The sequence below is a fragment of the Melopsittacus undulatus genome, chromosome 2 (assembly GCF_012275295.1).
Source record: "Melopsittacus undulatus isolate bMelUnd1 chromosome 2, bMelUnd1.mat.Z, whole genome shotgun sequence".
In the NCBI taxonomy this organism is placed as follows: Eukaryota; Metazoa; Chordata; class Aves; order Psittaciformes; family Psittaculidae; genus Melopsittacus; species Melopsittacus undulatus.
Window position 1 is genome coordinate 65,960,040 of NC_047528.1, and position 18,510 is coordinate 65,978,549.

Consider the following 18,510-nt stretch of genomic DNA (forward strand, 5'->3'; position numbering starts at 1 on the left):
ACTGATAGCCTATTTTAGTAGACAAGTTTGCGTGTCTTATCTTTTATACAGTGAACCACCACTCTATATTCATCAAACCACTACACGATAAGATATAGTTGCCTTGTTCAGTATCTTTGTGCACAATTCATAATGTATTGTAATCTGCAATGGGTTGTAGTCTGTGTTTGTTGTTAGGATAGCTCGTTATTCAGTTTATTTTATATTTTTACTGCAATACTACAAACAGGTTTTGTGTATTCTGCTATACTGCAAATTAAACTCTAAGGCTAACCTAATTTAACACATCTTTTAATAGTGTCCATACTACTTAGGTATACATGTTGCCTCAATTTTAATAATTGTATTCTCCTAAATAAATATATACTTTAAAAATCAAGACAAACATATCTTTTGAGATTAATAAAACCTTTTATCAACTCCATCTTTGGATTTTCCCAAGTTTTTTGAGATTATATCCTCATAGTAAAACACTTTATTTTGTAGCATTTATTTATGACTGTTGAGAATTGTTAAGGTAAAAATCAACTTATATTAGCAAAATTTCATCACAGACTCTTCAGGAAAAGAAGATTTAATTTTAAGTAAAGGTATTTATGTACTTTAAGAGAATTGAAATTTGAGTGGAAAATGTCTTCTCTTTAAAGTTTTAGAGTTGGGTCTAACATTTGGAGGGAGGTTTTTCAATGAGGCCCAGGGGGCAATGTGTGAATTCCTTTGGGGAGTTTGCTTATTATTATCTGAAAGCGTTAAAAATGATTTGCTTCCATTGTGGGAACAATCTGTTGCCAGCTCTGGAGGTTACTTCAACCAGGCTAAGCACCTCTCATATCCTGTTGTCAGCTTTGAGCCCCCTTTTGAAGTATGTCAGAGAACAGCATTTGAGGCCCAGCAGTGACTGAGAAAACAAGGTCATATGGGAACATCTGACCAATGACTTTGTGGTAACTGAGGAGTTATAAAAAGCAAAAATTGTGTCAAAATATCAAGTTCTATTTATGATTTCTTTTGTAGTAGCTGGTGTCCGTGAAGATGTCTTTTTGATCTGGAAGGAATTAGAGGAAGCCAAGAGTACAGCAAGACAAATTCAGAAAATTTTATCAGAATCTGACCAATCTGCTTCTCAAGATGGTATAATTTACGTTTCTTTCAAGACAGTTGCCATTATATTAATGATTGGTATTTTATTTGTGAACAGTTTTATTACATATCAATTTGGGGATGATTTGCTCAGGAATACCTATGTACAAGTAGCACTTACACCGGGCATCTAAACTTAGGGTTGCTGAAATCTTTCCATTGCAAATCTGTTTACTACTGCTTAAACCTGCTGAACTTTAACAGCTCAACCTAAACACACCATTTTTAGTTCACCAGTGATTAGGTTTAGAAATTGTCTAGATTTCAAGATATTGAAACTCCCTAAAAGTGAAGAAGTGTGGATTTGAATTCTTATAGTCAAAGGTAGAGGACTGAAACAGATTCTGGATGAGTGTTCTGACAGCTTTTGTTTTAAGAAACATGGAGAAACACCCACATTTGTTCATTAAACTAATAGTTCCCATTATGTTTGGCCTAGAACATGATCCATTTGTTCTATGCATACTGATTGGATTGAGCCCTGCTGGAGACAGAAGCAACATATCTGGTTTCTGAATCTCTGGAAGGCTTAAACAGGGGATGGTGAGAAGCTCAGCCTTGATGGTGAGCTTGAAGGCTTAAACAGGGGATGGTAAGAAGCTCAACCTAAGATGGAGGTGCTCTGGGCATGCTCTGGAGCAGAACTATCACACTGACAAGACTTAAATACTGAAAACTCAGGAACCTGTAGATTCTAGGCAGCTTCAAGTGCAGGACTGCAACTCAGGGGGTGGATCTTCAGGATTATAGCTGTGATTGTTAGTACCTGTATTCTGCATTAGTCCCTGTTTTTAACATATTTACATGCTGTCTGGTGATATTTTTTTCATACGTTGTTACAAGATTTGGGTTGAATTAGCACAAGGCATCAGTGATTTTGTGTAGCTCCGGTATTGTTTGTGCAGTGCAATTGCTTTTGCTTTAGCTAGGTGGAGGCTGAGGCCAGACACCCTTTTCTGGGTCACCTGCTGAGGAATGCTTTGTACAGTCAGTTTGTCAGTCACTTGAACTCTCATCAGTGTGTTGAGTTCTGTGACTGGGGTAGTAATGTTTAAGATTTGTAGTTGGGAACTTTGTCTGCACTGGGTTTGAACATCTGTCAGTAACATAACTCTGCAGGACTTAAGCTTGATTTTTGTCTACTGTGAAGGCATAATACAGTTCTTTATACTGATAATAGCATCTTCTGAATGAACAGGACTTCCCATATGACGTTAAACAGCTATACCGTAATGCATATGAACAAAAAGGCCACAATAAATCTGCAAGGGCAGCCCTAATTTCAGTGTTTATTTATGTATTCCTGACCATGCAGCTTTAATGTTCTTTTAGTGTTTGTCTTCCTACACAATCATAAATAAATTAAAATAAATGAACTTACAGTGTGATTTATTTTGTCAGCTCTTCAGCATTGTTTGACTGTTTCCCATTGATCCAAATAGCTGCAGTCTTTCTGTCTGTCTGCATTTCTTCCTGGTTTTGCCTTCCTGAGCTGTTTGAAATGCTCTGCTTCAAAATGTAGTTTGTTCTGAAGATTGCAATGTCCTACAGGAGAAGAAACAGAAAAAAATAGGTACTTTTTTCTGTTGACTCTCCAGAAAATGCACTAGTTAACTGAAATGAGATGTGGTTTTTACATAAAGCACGTGGAAGAAGGAAAACAACAATTTTATTTTTTAAATTATGTGAGTGTATTTGTGACACTTGCCACACTGGCTTTTCTAAGGACCATAAGCAATCAAACATGTTTCCACATGAACAGGTCTAACTCTACACCTGCCCTGATGCTGGCTCATCTGTGTGTGTGTTAAGGCAGTAGATGTCTCCATAGGTTTGTTTACAGGCTTAGGATCTCAATACTGTTGTCACTGTAGCTGTATCTTAGTAAAGTAGATGTTTACACCACCTAGGTTCACCAAAGTTGGAGTGTGACAAAATAAATTCACCCTGCTATGGGATCCACTGCTGGGACATTTGGTTTAGGTGTGGTTTATTGAACTAGTGACAAGTGACTGTAGAGCCCTCTACCCTATTGCCAGTATCTAGAGATATGCAGTGCCCAACCTTAAGATGGTCCCTAGAAAATTTCTAAGACATAAATGATATAAAAGAGTAACATAAGAACTGTCATACCAGATCAGACAAAAAAGAACACCCTGTTTCTTTCAGTATCAATTAAAAAAGCTAGAAGGAGGGTGTAGAGCTACCGAAAATGAGTTAGGATGGCACACAAGTGATTTGTGGCTTGGGATACATGGTGCAACACTCAGCCTATAAAAACGCAATCTTGCAGAGAAACACAATAAAATCTCTTCCAAAGACATTGTAGTTTGCTTTTTACATTAAATGGTCTACTCTGAAAAAAGACCAATTGCAATGTTAAACAATATTCTCAGCTGCATTTTCAATTTTATCTGCTGTTGCTTCATTTTCTCAAATTATTCTCCTTGAAGTTAGATATGTTATAAAGGAATCCTTTCTGGCATTTTGTAATTCAACTAGTATGAAGGTTAAGCCAACCTTCATACTACTAAGAATATTCCTTTTATATGTTGATCTTGTAGCTATTTATCTTCTTTATTCTCTCTCTTCTGATGGGTTTGTTCCAGTTACAAAGGAATTTGTTGCAAAGAATTGTCTGATAAGGAAAAGGCCAGCTACCAAAATAGAGAATATCAAAAAGCAGTCAGAAATGTCCACTCACTCCTATACTGTCAGTGCAAGCGGGACAATTTGGGAAATTTTGACTCTGGTATCATAGCCTGTTTTTGAAAATAGGTTATCCAAAATGAACTGTGTTCTACAGGAGATTTTTTTTTTTGGTTTATTTTCTTTATTAGCAACCAAAGGTGATCATTCATTACGAAAACATACATCTGACAAGTATTTGACTTCTGAGAAGTGGTTGGAGAAGTATGGCTTGAAAGCTCAGAAGCTCACACTGTATGATGCACTTGCTGATTGTACTTTTCGCCATGTGGATGGGATTGTTGACATAAAAACTAAACCAGAAGATGAATCTTCACAAACTGATGCTGTGGGTATTGTTAATTTTCCCTCATGTCCTATGAGTTCCTTGGTTTTTCTTTTAAAGCTTGGAAATTTGGCTAATAGATGAATTTATAATTAAGTGTATGGTCTGTTATTTTGCAGGTTTTGTTAAAATCAGCGTATTAGTGAGCTGGGACAAAAGTGTTCATAAATAAGATTGTATCAAAGGGCTGTTTGAAAATTGCTGTTTCAAGCAGTCTTTCCTGGTCCATGTATAGTTTGCAAAGAAGAAGCAGAACTGGCTTAAGCAATGCCTTGTTTTGCTATGCCTTTGTGTGGGGTAGGTCAAAGCTTGTCATCTTTATTTTTCCTTAGAAGTGTTGGTCTCAGCTGCTCCAGTATTTGCAAGTCTTTAAACAAGTCTTTAAACAAATTTGGATTAATTTGCGCTCTGTTTGTTTTTCTCAAGATTTATCATTACACTATTTGGTAAGCTTCTGTTCTTGCTAGCTACAGGAATAAAACTGGTTTCTACTGGCTTTTGCCACCCTGTCCCTATCTTCACCTGTTCATGTACAACAAGCATGTACCTTTGAAGTTTGTTCACTGGTTATTACTGCAAAATAATGTGTTTTGGAACATAAACCATGTTTTTCTTGGCTGTAGGAGACAAAAAGGAAGGTAATTCATGCAAAATACTGCAACAGATTTGTACATACCTTCTGGAAGGATGGATCTATCGTTCACCTATATGTTAGTACAGAAAAGTATAAGCAGTATGAAGAGAAAATGAGGACAGCTCTCAGACTAGTGGAAGGAAGGTTAGTGTTCTGTCATGTAAAATCAGTTTATATTATTTTATGTTGGTGTTGAAATGTTTGACATTTACTGTCATAAGAAGCTTAAGTTGTTGGTAAACTGCCAGTATTAAGCCAGAAATCCATTTTAGATTAGAATCTTGTGTGTAGAATTTCTTAGTAGCCATGTGAGAAAACTGATGAACAGTTTTATCTTTTGTTCTGGAACACAAATGTGAGTCAGTTTGCACATTACTAAAATACTGCTAAAATACTGCCAAAAAGCATCAGGACATAAGGTGACAGAGAACTTCTGGAATCATCAATAAAGCTTTGTAAAGATTCATCCTGTGTACATCCTTGTGATACCTCTGACACCAAGTAGCACGGTTTGGCTTGTGCTGATACCGATAGTGGTTACCTGTCTTTTTTGCAATTTTGTGTTGAAGACAAGTTTAAACAGTCTTGATCATAGTCAAGGCATGAGCTAATCAGGCATAAGATCAGAAGTTCAGTGCCCAAGCTATCTCCCTAGTTTACTTTTCTGCAGCCATATAGATACACTCTTAGATTTTGCAGGACATCTACCAAAAAATAAGCAATCTGAGGATGTGATGCATCTGGTCTAAAGATGCTCTCAAGTAAATTGGCTTTTATACCTACATTAGGAGAAGAAGGAAACTTCAAAAATGGATACTGTAGAACCAAAAGAAAGAATAAATGTTGTCCTCTCTTTTGTATATTAGAATCATAGAATGGTTTGGTTTGGAAGGGACCTTAAAGACCATTTAGTTCCAACTCCCCTGCCATCGGTAGGAACACCTTCCCATAGACCAGGTTGCTCAAAGTCTATCCAGCCTGGTCTTGAACACTACCAGGGATAGGGCAGCCACGACTCCTGTGGCTAATAAGATGTATCACTGAAATCAATGAGTCATTGTCCTAATGTCTCACATTAGGACAGTGAAAAGTCTTGCTGAAAAAAGCAGGATGAGAATTTTTATTTTATTGCTGCTTCTCTACCAAAAGTATAACAGCTTGATTACATTTATCAAGGTCAGAGAGAGTTGTGTTATTCCTTTCAGTTTATCTTCATCTTGCTGTATTTAGGATAGTATTTACATACTGTGACAGAAAAATTTGAGGTGAGGGATTTTGATGAGTATGTAGTTTTGAAGTCCAAGCCAAGTTTATGGATTTGCTGTTTTGAATGGTTCATCTAATTGTTAAAAAGTGTTGGTTGACCTCATCAAACACTTTGGGGAAAATAACTGATGACAAAATAGCTCTCAGTAGCAAATGTAACAGGATCTTCTAAGTTTCCATGACATCATTTTTTTTCCTAGGCCCATTTTATTCCGTCTGTTAAATGTCTCTGTTTCAGAGTAGACAAGTAGTTTATGACTCCCAAGGGAAATCAGATTTGGACCTGATGCAGCCGTTACTAAGGAAATGTTCTTGTATGCAGCAGTATGTATGCACATATTTAACTGGCAGGTATGCTTCAATCCTGTTTAAAATGTAAAACGAAGTCTGTATTTAAGGCTCAAGGTCAGCAAAACATTGAAGCATCTGTATTATGTTAAGACACTTCAAAGTGCTTAAGTTCCTTGCAGAATAGATTCTCAAGTGGTTTCCTGAAAAGGGAGGTAGATTAGTCTATGCTTAAATGATTTCTTGAGTTCATGCTGGAGAACAGTTACAGGGGCAATAGTTAACAGTTACTTCCACATGGAATTTCCCAGCTCAAAGTACCCAATAGTTGGCTTCATAAAGATCTTTTATTGCTTTGTCTGTTTTGTCTGTCTCTAGAGTCCTACAGAAATTAGAAAAAAAAATGCCTTGTGTTGTTATGTAGTGATGTAGGATTGGTTCATCAAGCCTAATATACAGCTTCTGACAGTGACTAGTATAAGGTGCTTAGGGAAAGAAAGTAAGAAGTAAAGGAATGGTAAAAAGATCCTTCCTGTTAGATTCTAATGAGCAAAGCACTAAAAATTTTACAGACCAGGTTTTGATTTTTTTCTTCCCGAGGATTAAGTGGCTTCAACAAGGAAGCAGAGGTCTCTTTGGGAATGTGTTTGAAGATGATGTCTATATTCTCATTGATACATCCCAGTCTATGAAAGACAAGTTGCCACTGGTGAAGGAGAAAATATTTCAGCTCATACAGGTATGATAAAGTGATGATTCTGAAGACTGAGGAGCATTTTACAGTAGGCTGATCTTTCTTGGGTGGTTGTTACTCTAATATTTAAAAAACCATAATTTAAAAATAACAGCTTTGTAAAAATATTTTTAGCTTTCGTGGTGTGATTAGTTAAAAATTTATATTTTTCCTTAATTTGTACAAACATTTGAAAAAAATCTGGAGAAAAGAAGTTTTAAGTAGTTCTTATTTACCTCGAGTCACTTCCCTCTTAAAAAAACCCCAAACCAACCACCACTTCACCCCCTCTCCCCAAAAAAATGCTATGCAATGAAACACCTTCTGGCATTTTTATTTGTATTTTTAAGCAGTATCATCTGATTCCACTGGCATGTTGTGATTTGTGACATGTATTCTAGATTCACCTTCATACTTCTACAATAAAGGGTGTAGAACATTTTGAACTTGCTTGCATCTTACAGTGACTCAGAACATTACAAAGTGCACAAGTACCTCAAAAGCAGTGAGTACTGGGAGACACACCTAAGAGATAGTTTGTTTCACCTAGTTTTAGAAATCTACAATGATGTCACCTAAGCTTACATTAATATTTGAAAGAAGCAGGCACTGTTTAATCTTAACTTTTTTTAACTTTTTTTTTTTTTACTTCAGGGGAGTAACTGACAAAAATTCTCTCAGTCTGGCATTCATGGGAATCATTAGTAGGACTAGAAAATTTATAACTATAACAGAGACGTTTTTGAGCTAAGTGCACAACTACTAGGACATAGTACAATGTGGTCCTAAAGGCAGATCACTAGCACTAGAAAATTATTAGATACTGTGCCAGGAAGTTTCACAGGCAGCTGCACAAAAATGGAGATGAAAGTGAGACAAAGATTTCAGGCTCTGAAAGTTTGTATTAGCTTGCATAAATCTTCCCCTCCTTATAACTTTGGTCCAAAAGCAACTTCAGCAAATTCTTAACTTAATTCTCTCCTGCTGTCCTAGTTCCCCTTGCCAGTGCTCTACTTTTGATTCTCATTCTCCCTCTCTAAATGATCTTTGTTTCTGATTTGAGTTTCCTTTGGTAAGCAGTAGCAATCTCTTTTATACACCACTTTCTTAATAATTTCTCACACCCAGTTTCGTGTCTCTCTTTCTTGCCCTCCTAGACATTTGCTGTTCAAGTGGTTTGACAAGTATGAGTCAATGGAGGTTTATATTGGGAAGCTCAAGTAATCTTAATAATTCCAGGCAATAATTGTCTCTGTCTTTGTATGTCTCTCTGTACACCATAACTGAATATTATCATAATATATTGTAACCATATAATCAACTGTATATTAATTAAAATAACTCATATTAGGCAGTGTTTCAGGATATAAGTATTCTTTCTTTTAAGACTGAATAAAGTTCAGGTGCTGTATTTTGCAGGAACAGCTGAGACACAAAAAGAGATTTAACTTCGTGAAATTTAGTGCCCAAGCATTGGCATGGCAAGAGAAACTTGCTGAAGTTAATGAGGAAAATTTGCAAGATGCCTGGCTTTGGATAAAAGGGCTTAAGGTAACATGGCAACTTAATTATCACAAAGCATGTTTGTACAGAGTTATAGTTGTGTCTTCTCTTTCAGTATGGCGGGGGTATTTTTGGACTAAGTATTTGACTTGAGTAAGCTGAAAATATAGGTGATGATGACTTCAGTATATCTGAGTACTGTCAGGTATAAAAATCCTTTAACAGTGCACTTGTTTATAAGATCATACTAATTCAACTTGCAGCCTGCTATGTTTAGTAGGCACAATGCAAACATTGGCCTATATGTCATGGTAGGAACCATGACAGTGCTCAGACCCTGTGTCTGAATTTGTCACTCCTTCTGCAGGGCTGCTGCACAGATGAGGGCTGTGGCTGGCAGACCTGCAGCTCAGAGATGATACAGGAAATTGGTTCCAGTAAGCTGGAGGAGCATTTTTGCTCTTATTTGGTGCATAGATAGCTGACATCAGCCTTCATAGGAACATGAAAGCAACCATACTCAGACCAAATATCTGTCTACCTACCCAATACTCTTTCTCTGCCAGTGGCCAAAATCTGAGGATTTTTCCCTGAAACAGAAATGCTTGTGGTCAGCCACAGACAGCTACCAGATTGTAATCATCCGCAGCTTTAGGACCACTTAATGTGTCAAATGTGGACAGCAATATTATGAGTACAGGGCTGAAAACCAGTAATATAACAATGCAGATATACCCTATACTGTGTTTTCTAACACAAAAAAAAGTTTATATAATAAAAATATAATAATAAATTTATTATTTGTATAATAAAAGAACATTATGACAGCTCTTCCTTAGACTTAATGAAATTCCTGGGGATGAGGGAATTGGGGAAGCTACATAGTACCTCTGAGACTACAAAGCAAGATAAATAACTTGATTTTCTCAGAAAATAGACAAATACATGGAGAAAAGAAATTATTAGTGTGGCCTCACTGAGTAGTGGGTGACTACTTATAACTGAGGTTACTAAACTTAATTTTACTGTCTTCCTTGAGAGTTAAAATGTTGGCTCTGTTTAAACCATATATGTGATTCAGCATCATGCAAATTCAATAATACTTTGAACTACTATAATTTGATACCATCTTGTATATGTATTTGTGAATGGCCTTTTTCATCATTATTCATGAAGTTGTGAATTGTTGATTATAAGTTTCCTTCTAAGCTCAGATCCAGATATCTGAAATGGTACAAGGCATGGTACAAGAACAGTCTCTTTTTTCAAGCCTGACATCTGCTGCTGACCTTTTAGTCTGTTTAAAGGAGTGCAAGCATAAGTCTGAGATCAGAAAGCTGCCTTTACAGTGAAGCTGAAATGAACAGAAGATTGCTCTGGAATATTAATCAGAGTAGATCCTTTGATCTCATTTTATACACTTTGGTCCCAGGCTGTTGAATAAAGAAGCTGAGCTGTAAACAGTAACAAACTGTTCCTTATAAATCCTTCAGAGGTGACAACATTTAAAATTCTGGGGGTGATTATGCCACCTAGTTGAAGCATGTCAACTTTGTTTAAACACTGATAAAAACAGTGTTCATATGTAGTAGTAGCAACTGAGAAATTAAAATTAGCAGCTTTTACCACAAGATACATAGTTATTTCCTTTAGATTATCATCCGCAGTACATTCCCATAATATAGTGGAAGAAGTTGTTTTGTTTCAAATCATCAAAATCATGTGCCATTATTGAGAAAAGACAGGATGGCTATTTTACACGTAATAATGAGTGAAGTGTATCTAAAACTTTATAATGCTTACAAAAATATTGGGAATAGTAGATATATTTAACACAGAGAAAGTGGCTCAGGCTAGTTGTTTTTTATGAGTGGGTACTGGTAAGGGTTGTTTGTGAATTACAAGATAGGGTTAAAAAGTATCTGTGCTATCTTGTTGCCTGGCCCATACACTCTTACACAGCCATACAGAGTCACTCTCAGAGTGTATTTCCTATTACATTTCACCTGATTTACTTACTTTGCCCTTTCTAATATAACTTTTTGCTGGAGGGAAGGATTGGAAAAAGTTTTAACACAGCAAATAAGACTGAAGAAACAATCATAGAATCATATAATGGTTTGGGTTGGAAGAGACCTTAAAGATCATCTAGTTCCAACCCCCCTGCCACGGGCAGGGACACCTTCAACTTAGACCAGATTGCTCAAAGCCAGGTTGCTCAAAGCCCTGTCTAATCTGGCATTGAACACTGCCAAGGGGTGGGGCAGCCACACCTTCTCTGGGTAACCTGTTCCAGTGCCTCACCACTCTCACAGTAAAGAATGATATCTATTAACATGTTTTTGCATGTATGGATCAATGTTAAGGATTTGCATTTATCTTCCATAATGGATTATATAAGCAGATCCCGAGTCTCTCCTCACTTACAGTCCTCACTGCCCTCCAGAGTGGTACTCAGGTGTTATACTCGCTTATATCTTTTCAGGGATTTTTACTTTGGCTACATTAAAAGATAGACTAACACACGATGAAACACTTTTCCATACTGATAAAACCTTACATTTCCCTTAAATATGGAAGGTTTTGTACACTAAATCTGAAGACACACACTGTAGTTTTAGGTTCCTGTAAGCCATAAATGAATTTCTGTGAGTTTAGAGTTGCATTTAGTATAAAAGAAAAAAAGACAAATCACGATTACTACATATGCGAATGACACAAGGAAAGTGCAAGTATTGCTCAAATTGGAATATTTAAGGGGCACAGTATTGCTTTACTGGATATGTTTTGTGGTTATAGCTAACTTCTGTGATAAATAATAAATGATGTCTACATTGATGTGCCAAGGGGGTAGATGGGAGACAGTTTGGAAAATACGTTGCCCAGAAAACCAGCAAGTCTTTTGCCTATTTTTGAGAAATAAACCTGTGCACCTCTTTTGTGGAGCTTTTGAATTATTTGGTTAAGTAAAATATGTATTTCCAAGGGAGTGTGTTGAGCTGGCAATCAGGAGCTGTAGTGGGAAAATATAATAGAAGGTATCTTTCATTTTAAATCTTCCTACCTGTTTATAGTCTTTTAGTGATTGCTTCTGCTTTTACAGCTCATATTTCTGTTGCCAGAATTTTGCTTGTATCTTTGCATAAGCACTGAATACCAATTTGATACCAATTTATGCTACTTTGATACTAGTTTTGATTTTTCTAGCTATATGACAAATATTTTCACCATTTTATTACTGATTTTGTTTCTGTAATATCCTTTAAATCAGCACACTGTCATTATGAATTTAAGAACAAAGAACTCTTAGTATTTATAGCTGTCTCTTTATTTTTTTCTTTTTGGTTTCTTAGGTTGGAGGTTCCACAAATACACTCAAAGCTCTCCAGATTGCTCTGGCTGATACTGACACACAGGCAATTTATCTCTTGACTGATGGGAGACCTGATCAGGTATTTCTGAAGTTGGAAAAGAGAAAATGCAGTATTGTGGTGTCAGAAGGCTGAAGTATGAGTATCATACCTGCAGAGCTGAGTCTCTTGGAATCTGTCAGATGTTGTCATAATATTGAAAAATGTTATCTGAGAAATGTACTATTTGTGAAGGGATTTTGATTAGAACTCTCCGTGCACAGTCCAGTCTTCGGTGCATGATAACACATGACATTTCTCATGAGTTGTGTTAAGGATCTGGTAATAGATTAAATAAATTGATTAAATGAAATGGATATGTTACTATCAGGGTTAGAATTTGTGTTAAATAAAATGTCTCTGTAACTTAGTACAAATATATAATGAATTAAAAATAAAAAAAATAATGATGGTCCAATGAGATGGCTGGATTTACATATTAAAAACCTGCAATCTTGCATAATGGCTTGAAATCTTAAACAGAAGATTATTGCTATCAACCCCCCCCGCCCCCAATAGTTTATTTTCAACATTTTCCCTCAAAGAACACATTAAATATGTGAGTAAGCACCTTCTTACGTTGTGCTGTAGAACTTGCACAAAGGCTGTCATTTTTGAGAAGGACCTATTTTTTTTTCTCATATAAAGGTGTTACCATTAATATTATCATAGAATCAACTAGGTTGGAAAAGACCTCTAAGATCATCAAGTCCAACTCTTACCCCAGGCCTTCCAAGACCACCACTAAACCATGTCACTGAGGGCCCCATCAACATGGGTTTTGAACATTTTTAGGGACAATGATTCCACCACTTCCCTGGGCAGCCTGTTCCAATGCCTGATCACCCTCTCTGTGAAGAAGTTTTTCCTAATATCCAATCTATTCTATTGTTCCATTAGGTCTCTGTATGATTCCAGTTTTTAACCTACTGAGTCAAATTTGATCTCATGTAGGTGCAATTCTGGAGTAGCAGCAGTCTGGAAATGCTTTAAGTCTAATTTTAAGTGGATAATGAAATCAAAAGTATGCTTTTATTTTTTAATATGTTGCTACCATAACTTTAAATAATGCTATTTCATGTTATATCATCCTATGCAACAACAATTAAAAGCTGTAAAAAAACAATTTCAAGCTGTAATGCCTGGTGAAAACTAGCCTGTATGCTGAGAATGGCATTTAAAAAATACTTTATCTGCCCTTGAAAATTCAGCTTGGTTGTAATAGCAAATATGCAACAAAATCCTGACTTAGGCAAATAGCTGGGCTGAAGACCACATGAAATTAATTACTGAGGAATATTAAATATATCTAAGATTCAAAAAGTATCATAAATTGCATGAATACTTTAAGAAAAAAAACAATCTCCAAAAGTTGGAGAAGTGAGACAATAATCTTTTTCTACTGTATTCTTCAGCATTTTTAGACATGGTACATCTTGTATATTCTCACCTAATTTTGATTTCTTTCTTGGAGGAGGAACACTAGGTTTCCTATTTTCTCCACCTCTATTTTGTTTGCTGGTATTGAATCAACTTTTCATTGGACTAATTTAGCTTAATATAATTATATCAACAGTTATGTATGTCAAAAAATATTGTAATATACATCTAGTCGTACTGAGCACCAATGTAGTAGTTTAATTTCCTATGCTTTAGTCATTTGCTTTAAGATTTCAGAAACAAAGTGTACTGATTTTATTACAACTAGCACTTTATTTTATTAGAGTATCCTGTGTCCTAATGCAGTATCAGTGTTTCAAATTCAGTTTTCAATTAGCTCATTTTATTTAATGTGAAATTGCTATCCATACAAAATGTATGCTTTTAACTGCTCTACATCTGTCTCTAAGCAACAGTATGACTGATAAAATACTTACAAATTCTCCATGTTTCCATAAATACATTTCTAGATGCCACATGTTTAATATACATTTTTGATTTACAGCCCCCCCCCAATAATTTTGGCTCATGTCCAGATTCACTGTAAAGTTCCCATCCATACTGTATCCTTCAACTGTGATGATATAGAAGCTAATAAATTTTTACATGAACTATCTACTGAAACAGAGGGCCGGTTCCATTATTACAACATTTATTTGACTGATCCTGATGCTGCGGAGTTTATTGTTGTGAGTATCTGAAAATAAGTGTTTGTTTCTTCATATCATATCATTCTATTGAAGTAACGGTGACTCACATCATTGTGATTTCATGTAAGAGATTCTTGAAAAAGAGGATTTATGCTAGTCAGATTTGAAGTGATGTGAAAGCAAGGTCTGACATTTTTTCTCATGAACTTATACTAGATCACAACAAAAAAAAAGCCCAAATATCCTGTAAAGTACATTTGTAGTGTTACTGTTGCAAAAAAAAACCCCTGGAGACCAAAACCCAAAATACATATAGACCAAATTAAGCTCTGGAAGAAACACAGATGATCTCTGTGGTCTCAAAAATAAGTTACTTTTTAAAATAAAGCTGTGGTTTGTATCATACCAGTAAATGAAAGATATCAGAGCTGAATTTGAATGATGATGAAGGAATGATTCTATGAATTTTGCCTAAAGTTTGCTCTACAGTAGCCACTGGGGAGAGATCTATAATGAGTAAAATGACTGTAATAGCAGTGATCTATTATGTGTGACTAAGCAGCTCAATCTAGCAAATCCCTATAGAAAATTTCTGAATAGACTATCAGAAACACCCATTTAAAGCATATTCTTGTTTTTAATTAAGGTTAGAGTTAATTAGTTCTACAACTTTTAGAAATGGGGGTTGTGGAACAATGAGAGCAATCAGGAACAAGACAGTAGCAGGAGATGTAGTGAAAATACTCCAGCTCTTGAATGGTATCAGACTGTGTACTGGGCAATTTCCATGGTTCTGCTGGCGGACTATGTGAAATTGAGCATGTTGGAAAGATGAGGGGCAGTCTGTGTTCTCCAACTCCAGACTTCTGGCCCTGTGGGAATTGCAAAGGGATCATTGTTGGAATTTCCTTCTTGTTTCCTCCTGTAGTCCAAATGATTCCTATTTAGTTCCATTGTCTACTTGAAGAATATGTTTTTTAATTCTCATTTATCAGGAACAGTATGTGATACTGTGTGACTTGTAGAATGACAGGACAACATCTGTAATGTACATATCTTGTATTATATTTTAATTATGTACTTGCTTGCTGGGAATGAGGGGAGCTACGTTCGTATCTTGATGATGTTTGCGTCTCAAGGGTAACTGGCTTGTTGGGGAATGTTTTTCCTTTTCCTAAAAATGCAGAGTAATTTGTAAGTCTGTATTGCCAAGTACAAGAAACTACCTGAAAAAGTATACAAAATTTTACATCAGTCCTGAGACATTATTCAGAATTATGATGACAGCTTGCATGGTTTCAGTTAAAAAATGAAGCATGTTTAATAGTAATTGTAGTAGAACATTTGATTGGACTACATGACCTTTGAAGGTCCCATCCAACACAAACTATTGTACGTTTCTCTGATTCTGGGATTCTATGATTCTGTGATTTTCTTTTTGTTAGAATGAAGACATACATCTTTTGAAAAGAGAGATTGAGCAAGGAGAAAGAGACCTGGAGAAAGTGAAGACCTTTCATGACGAATGTCTGATGATGGATTGTTGTAATGGAGAAAATGATTTAGAGAATAAGTATGTTCTCATACTGCTATTATGTTAATAAGAGATAGGAGCTATCTGTCACATTTCTCCTTTCTCATTGCCGTGCATTTTTAACCTCTGACATTCTCCTCTTTGAAAAAAAAAGGTTCTCTGTTTATTTGTCTGTTTTCAACAGTTACAGAAAAAGACAGAAAAAGAAAAATACATTGGTACTGTGATGTCTGAGCCAAAATTATCTCAGATATCTGAATAGTTTTAAATTATTAGGAATAATTAAAGCAAAAAGGTGAAAATATATTTCTGTCTCCAGCATATGTTAAAATTCCCCCCTCTGAGAAGATTCACAGAAAACTATTGTCCTATAGGTAGATCTGGCCTGGTACTTCATGAGTAAATTGCCACTCATTGGGACACGCTGATTTAAACATAAATTACATATATTTGTTTAAAAGATGCCAAAGACTATGAATAAAATTCAGCTTATTTCTTTTCACATTTGTGATTTTACCATGTGAGTCTGAATGTCCATGCCATATTTATCCTTGCTTTGTCATCATTAAAACTAGTTTAATGTTCAGCATCAGTTGAAAAACATGCTGAAAAACTCAGGATGCCAAGAGCAACAAGTAAAAAATGGGTCCTCCTACAGCATACCTAAGACAGACTCTTGAGCTACTGTGGAAAAGCTTTCTGCATGTCTGATTACACTGAGTTTCTGTTTGCAGAACAAACACAGACCTAGCTTTAAATATGAAGTTACTTGTAATCTCAACAGAATAGCCTTAATAAAAAAATAGTTTTCCCCCCCAAAAAGTATATTTAATAATGTCCAGATTTGTAAGACAGAAATCTATTAAAAAAAAAAACAAGTTAAATTTATTAAAAAGAAAGTAAAATATATTGAAAGTGGAAAGTGCTGTGGAAAGATTCCATGTAGAAGGTCGGCTGGGTTGTCCAGTGTGAAAATGTAGATGTTTATTTCAGAATTTGCATATTTTATATTTTATTCATGCTGCATCATAGGTATAAATGTGTGTGTGTATATATATATACACACACATATGAGCATATATATATATATTTGTGTGTTAGTTATTTTCTTAGCTGATGGCAGGTTTACTCTTTCCCCCAGGACTCTAAGTGGCTATTATGGAATATTCTGAATATTAAAAATATATGGAATATATAAAAATATGGAATATTAAAAATATATGAGGGTATTGCCTTAAAAGTAATGAACATCTTTTAAACAGACTAAGAAATTACTTTTAAATAGTTTAAAAAAATAAGAATATTTTAACATTTGAACTCCCCTTTGAAATGCAGACTTGGGTAATAGAGAAAATATTTTATACTGTTTGAAGCATGTGAAATTAGTATTCAAATTTCCAGAAGACTACAACTTAGCATTTTTTTCAACCAGTGTCATATGCTTGGAGTTTTTTCCTGTTTGTTTCTTCTTTTTGTCACAAGCAGAAATCACAAGCAGATAAACACTGTGTCATCTGTAAGCAAACATGTTGAGGAGCTGAGTACTTCTGCTCTTAGCAGTAGGCCATGCTGTGCTTCAGAAGAGCCAACACTGACGCCACATCAGCAAACCTGGCAAACCACTGCTGACAGTCCAGCCCAAAGGAAAAAAGCATTATATGCAGGTAAGACTAAAATGAACTGTAGTTACTAGCAGAATTTATTCACTAATTTGGAAAGATTCAGTTAAGAATATTAAAAAAGCACTCTTGTAGGAACAAACAAATCCTTTACTGATTTAAACAATTGTCCTTCTGAAATTCTAATTTTGTAATTTTTTTTGGTAAGTTTTTTTAACAGTAATTATTAAACCCTTATCTCTTTTTATTCTAAATAAGTACATAATTGTCACGAATGAAGACCTGCTCTATGTTTCATTAGTTACAGCATTGCTTACACTAATATTTCTGCTTATTACACCTGTAACACTAAGCTTCTCTTTGAAGCATGCTTTGTATGCAGTCTGAAACCAAGTTTACTCAGCTGATGTAAAAGTACTTTTCATCCTTGGGAAAGTACAAAGTACAAATTAGGACTGATTGTGTTTGAAGTCTTGTGTAGACACTCCCTTAAAAATTGAGACTGAATACCAAAGGAGATCTCAAAAATCCCAGACAGATATTTGAGCAGTAAGTTAGCTCTTTCTTTCTTTCCAACACCTACAGAGCAAACTAAGACGAGTCTGCTACGGATACTCAGGAAATCTAGGGAAGAAAGCCCAGAGGAAGGAATATTTCCTGAAAAAAAGAGGTTTTCTGTCAAAAAGAGTGTGAAATGTACAACCACTTGTGAAGGCAAGTTGCCAGAACAGGAGTCTCTGGGTGGGGCCGACAATAACATTTCTCCTGCTGTATTTGTAACTAAAGGTACCTCCTTTGAGGCAAAAGTGTGCAGAAATGGAGCACAAAGGGTTGGAAGATCAGATGCAGAGAGCTGGGACCTGCAGAAGGATATTGTAACAGGGCCCTTACATGTGCAGCCAGACTTCTGCCTGTGCCCAAGCTATTAAGTTTACAGCAGCTTAGTCATTTCCACAGTATGAGGCAACAGTGATACAACTATGCCTTACACTGCTGGAAGGATATCACAGATGCTTCTTATCAACAGAGTAAATACATCTTGGGAATCTTGTTATACACTAACAGCTTGTTGAGATACAGTAATTTGTAGTTACCTTCAATGCTGAGGTTAAAGCTGAATGGTGGCTCTAATTCTTTGGTACCAATGTAAAAGGAGGTTGCACTTTATTAGTATGCTTAGACATGAAAAAAAACATACTCTCTGGGATAGACACGTATATACAGACAAAAGTATTTCCAGTGGGGCTTGGATATACATC

At 35.7% G+C, this 18,510-nt stretch overlaps 1 protein-coding gene across 1 annotated transcript in view; it reads left to right on the plus strand.

The window, feature by feature from the left end:
* VWA3B (von Willebrand factor A domain containing 3B) overlaps positions 1 to 18,510 on the plus strand; it is a 60,010-nt gene that overhangs the window by 20,654 nt on the left and 20,846 nt on the right. The window contains exons 8-17 of the mRNA XM_034059951.1: positions 1,015 to 1,131; positions 3,981 to 4,177; positions 4,798 to 4,952; positions 6,963 to 7,101; positions 8,515 to 8,646; positions 11,952 to 12,061; positions 13,954 to 14,137; positions 15,544 to 15,671; positions 17,190 to 17,296; positions 17,837 to 17,992. Of these exons, the coding sequence (XP_033915842.1) occupies positions 1,015 to 1,131; positions 3,981 to 4,177; positions 4,798 to 4,952; positions 6,963 to 7,101; positions 8,515 to 8,646; positions 11,952 to 12,061; positions 13,954 to 14,137; positions 15,544 to 15,671; positions 17,190 to 17,296; positions 17,837 to 17,992 (1,425 nt within the window). The remainder of the gene's footprint in view (positions 1 to 1,014; positions 1,132 to 3,980; positions 4,178 to 4,797; positions 4,953 to 6,962; positions 7,102 to 8,514; positions 8,647 to 11,951; positions 12,062 to 13,953; positions 14,138 to 15,543; positions 15,672 to 17,189; positions 17,297 to 17,836; positions 17,993 to 18,510) is intronic.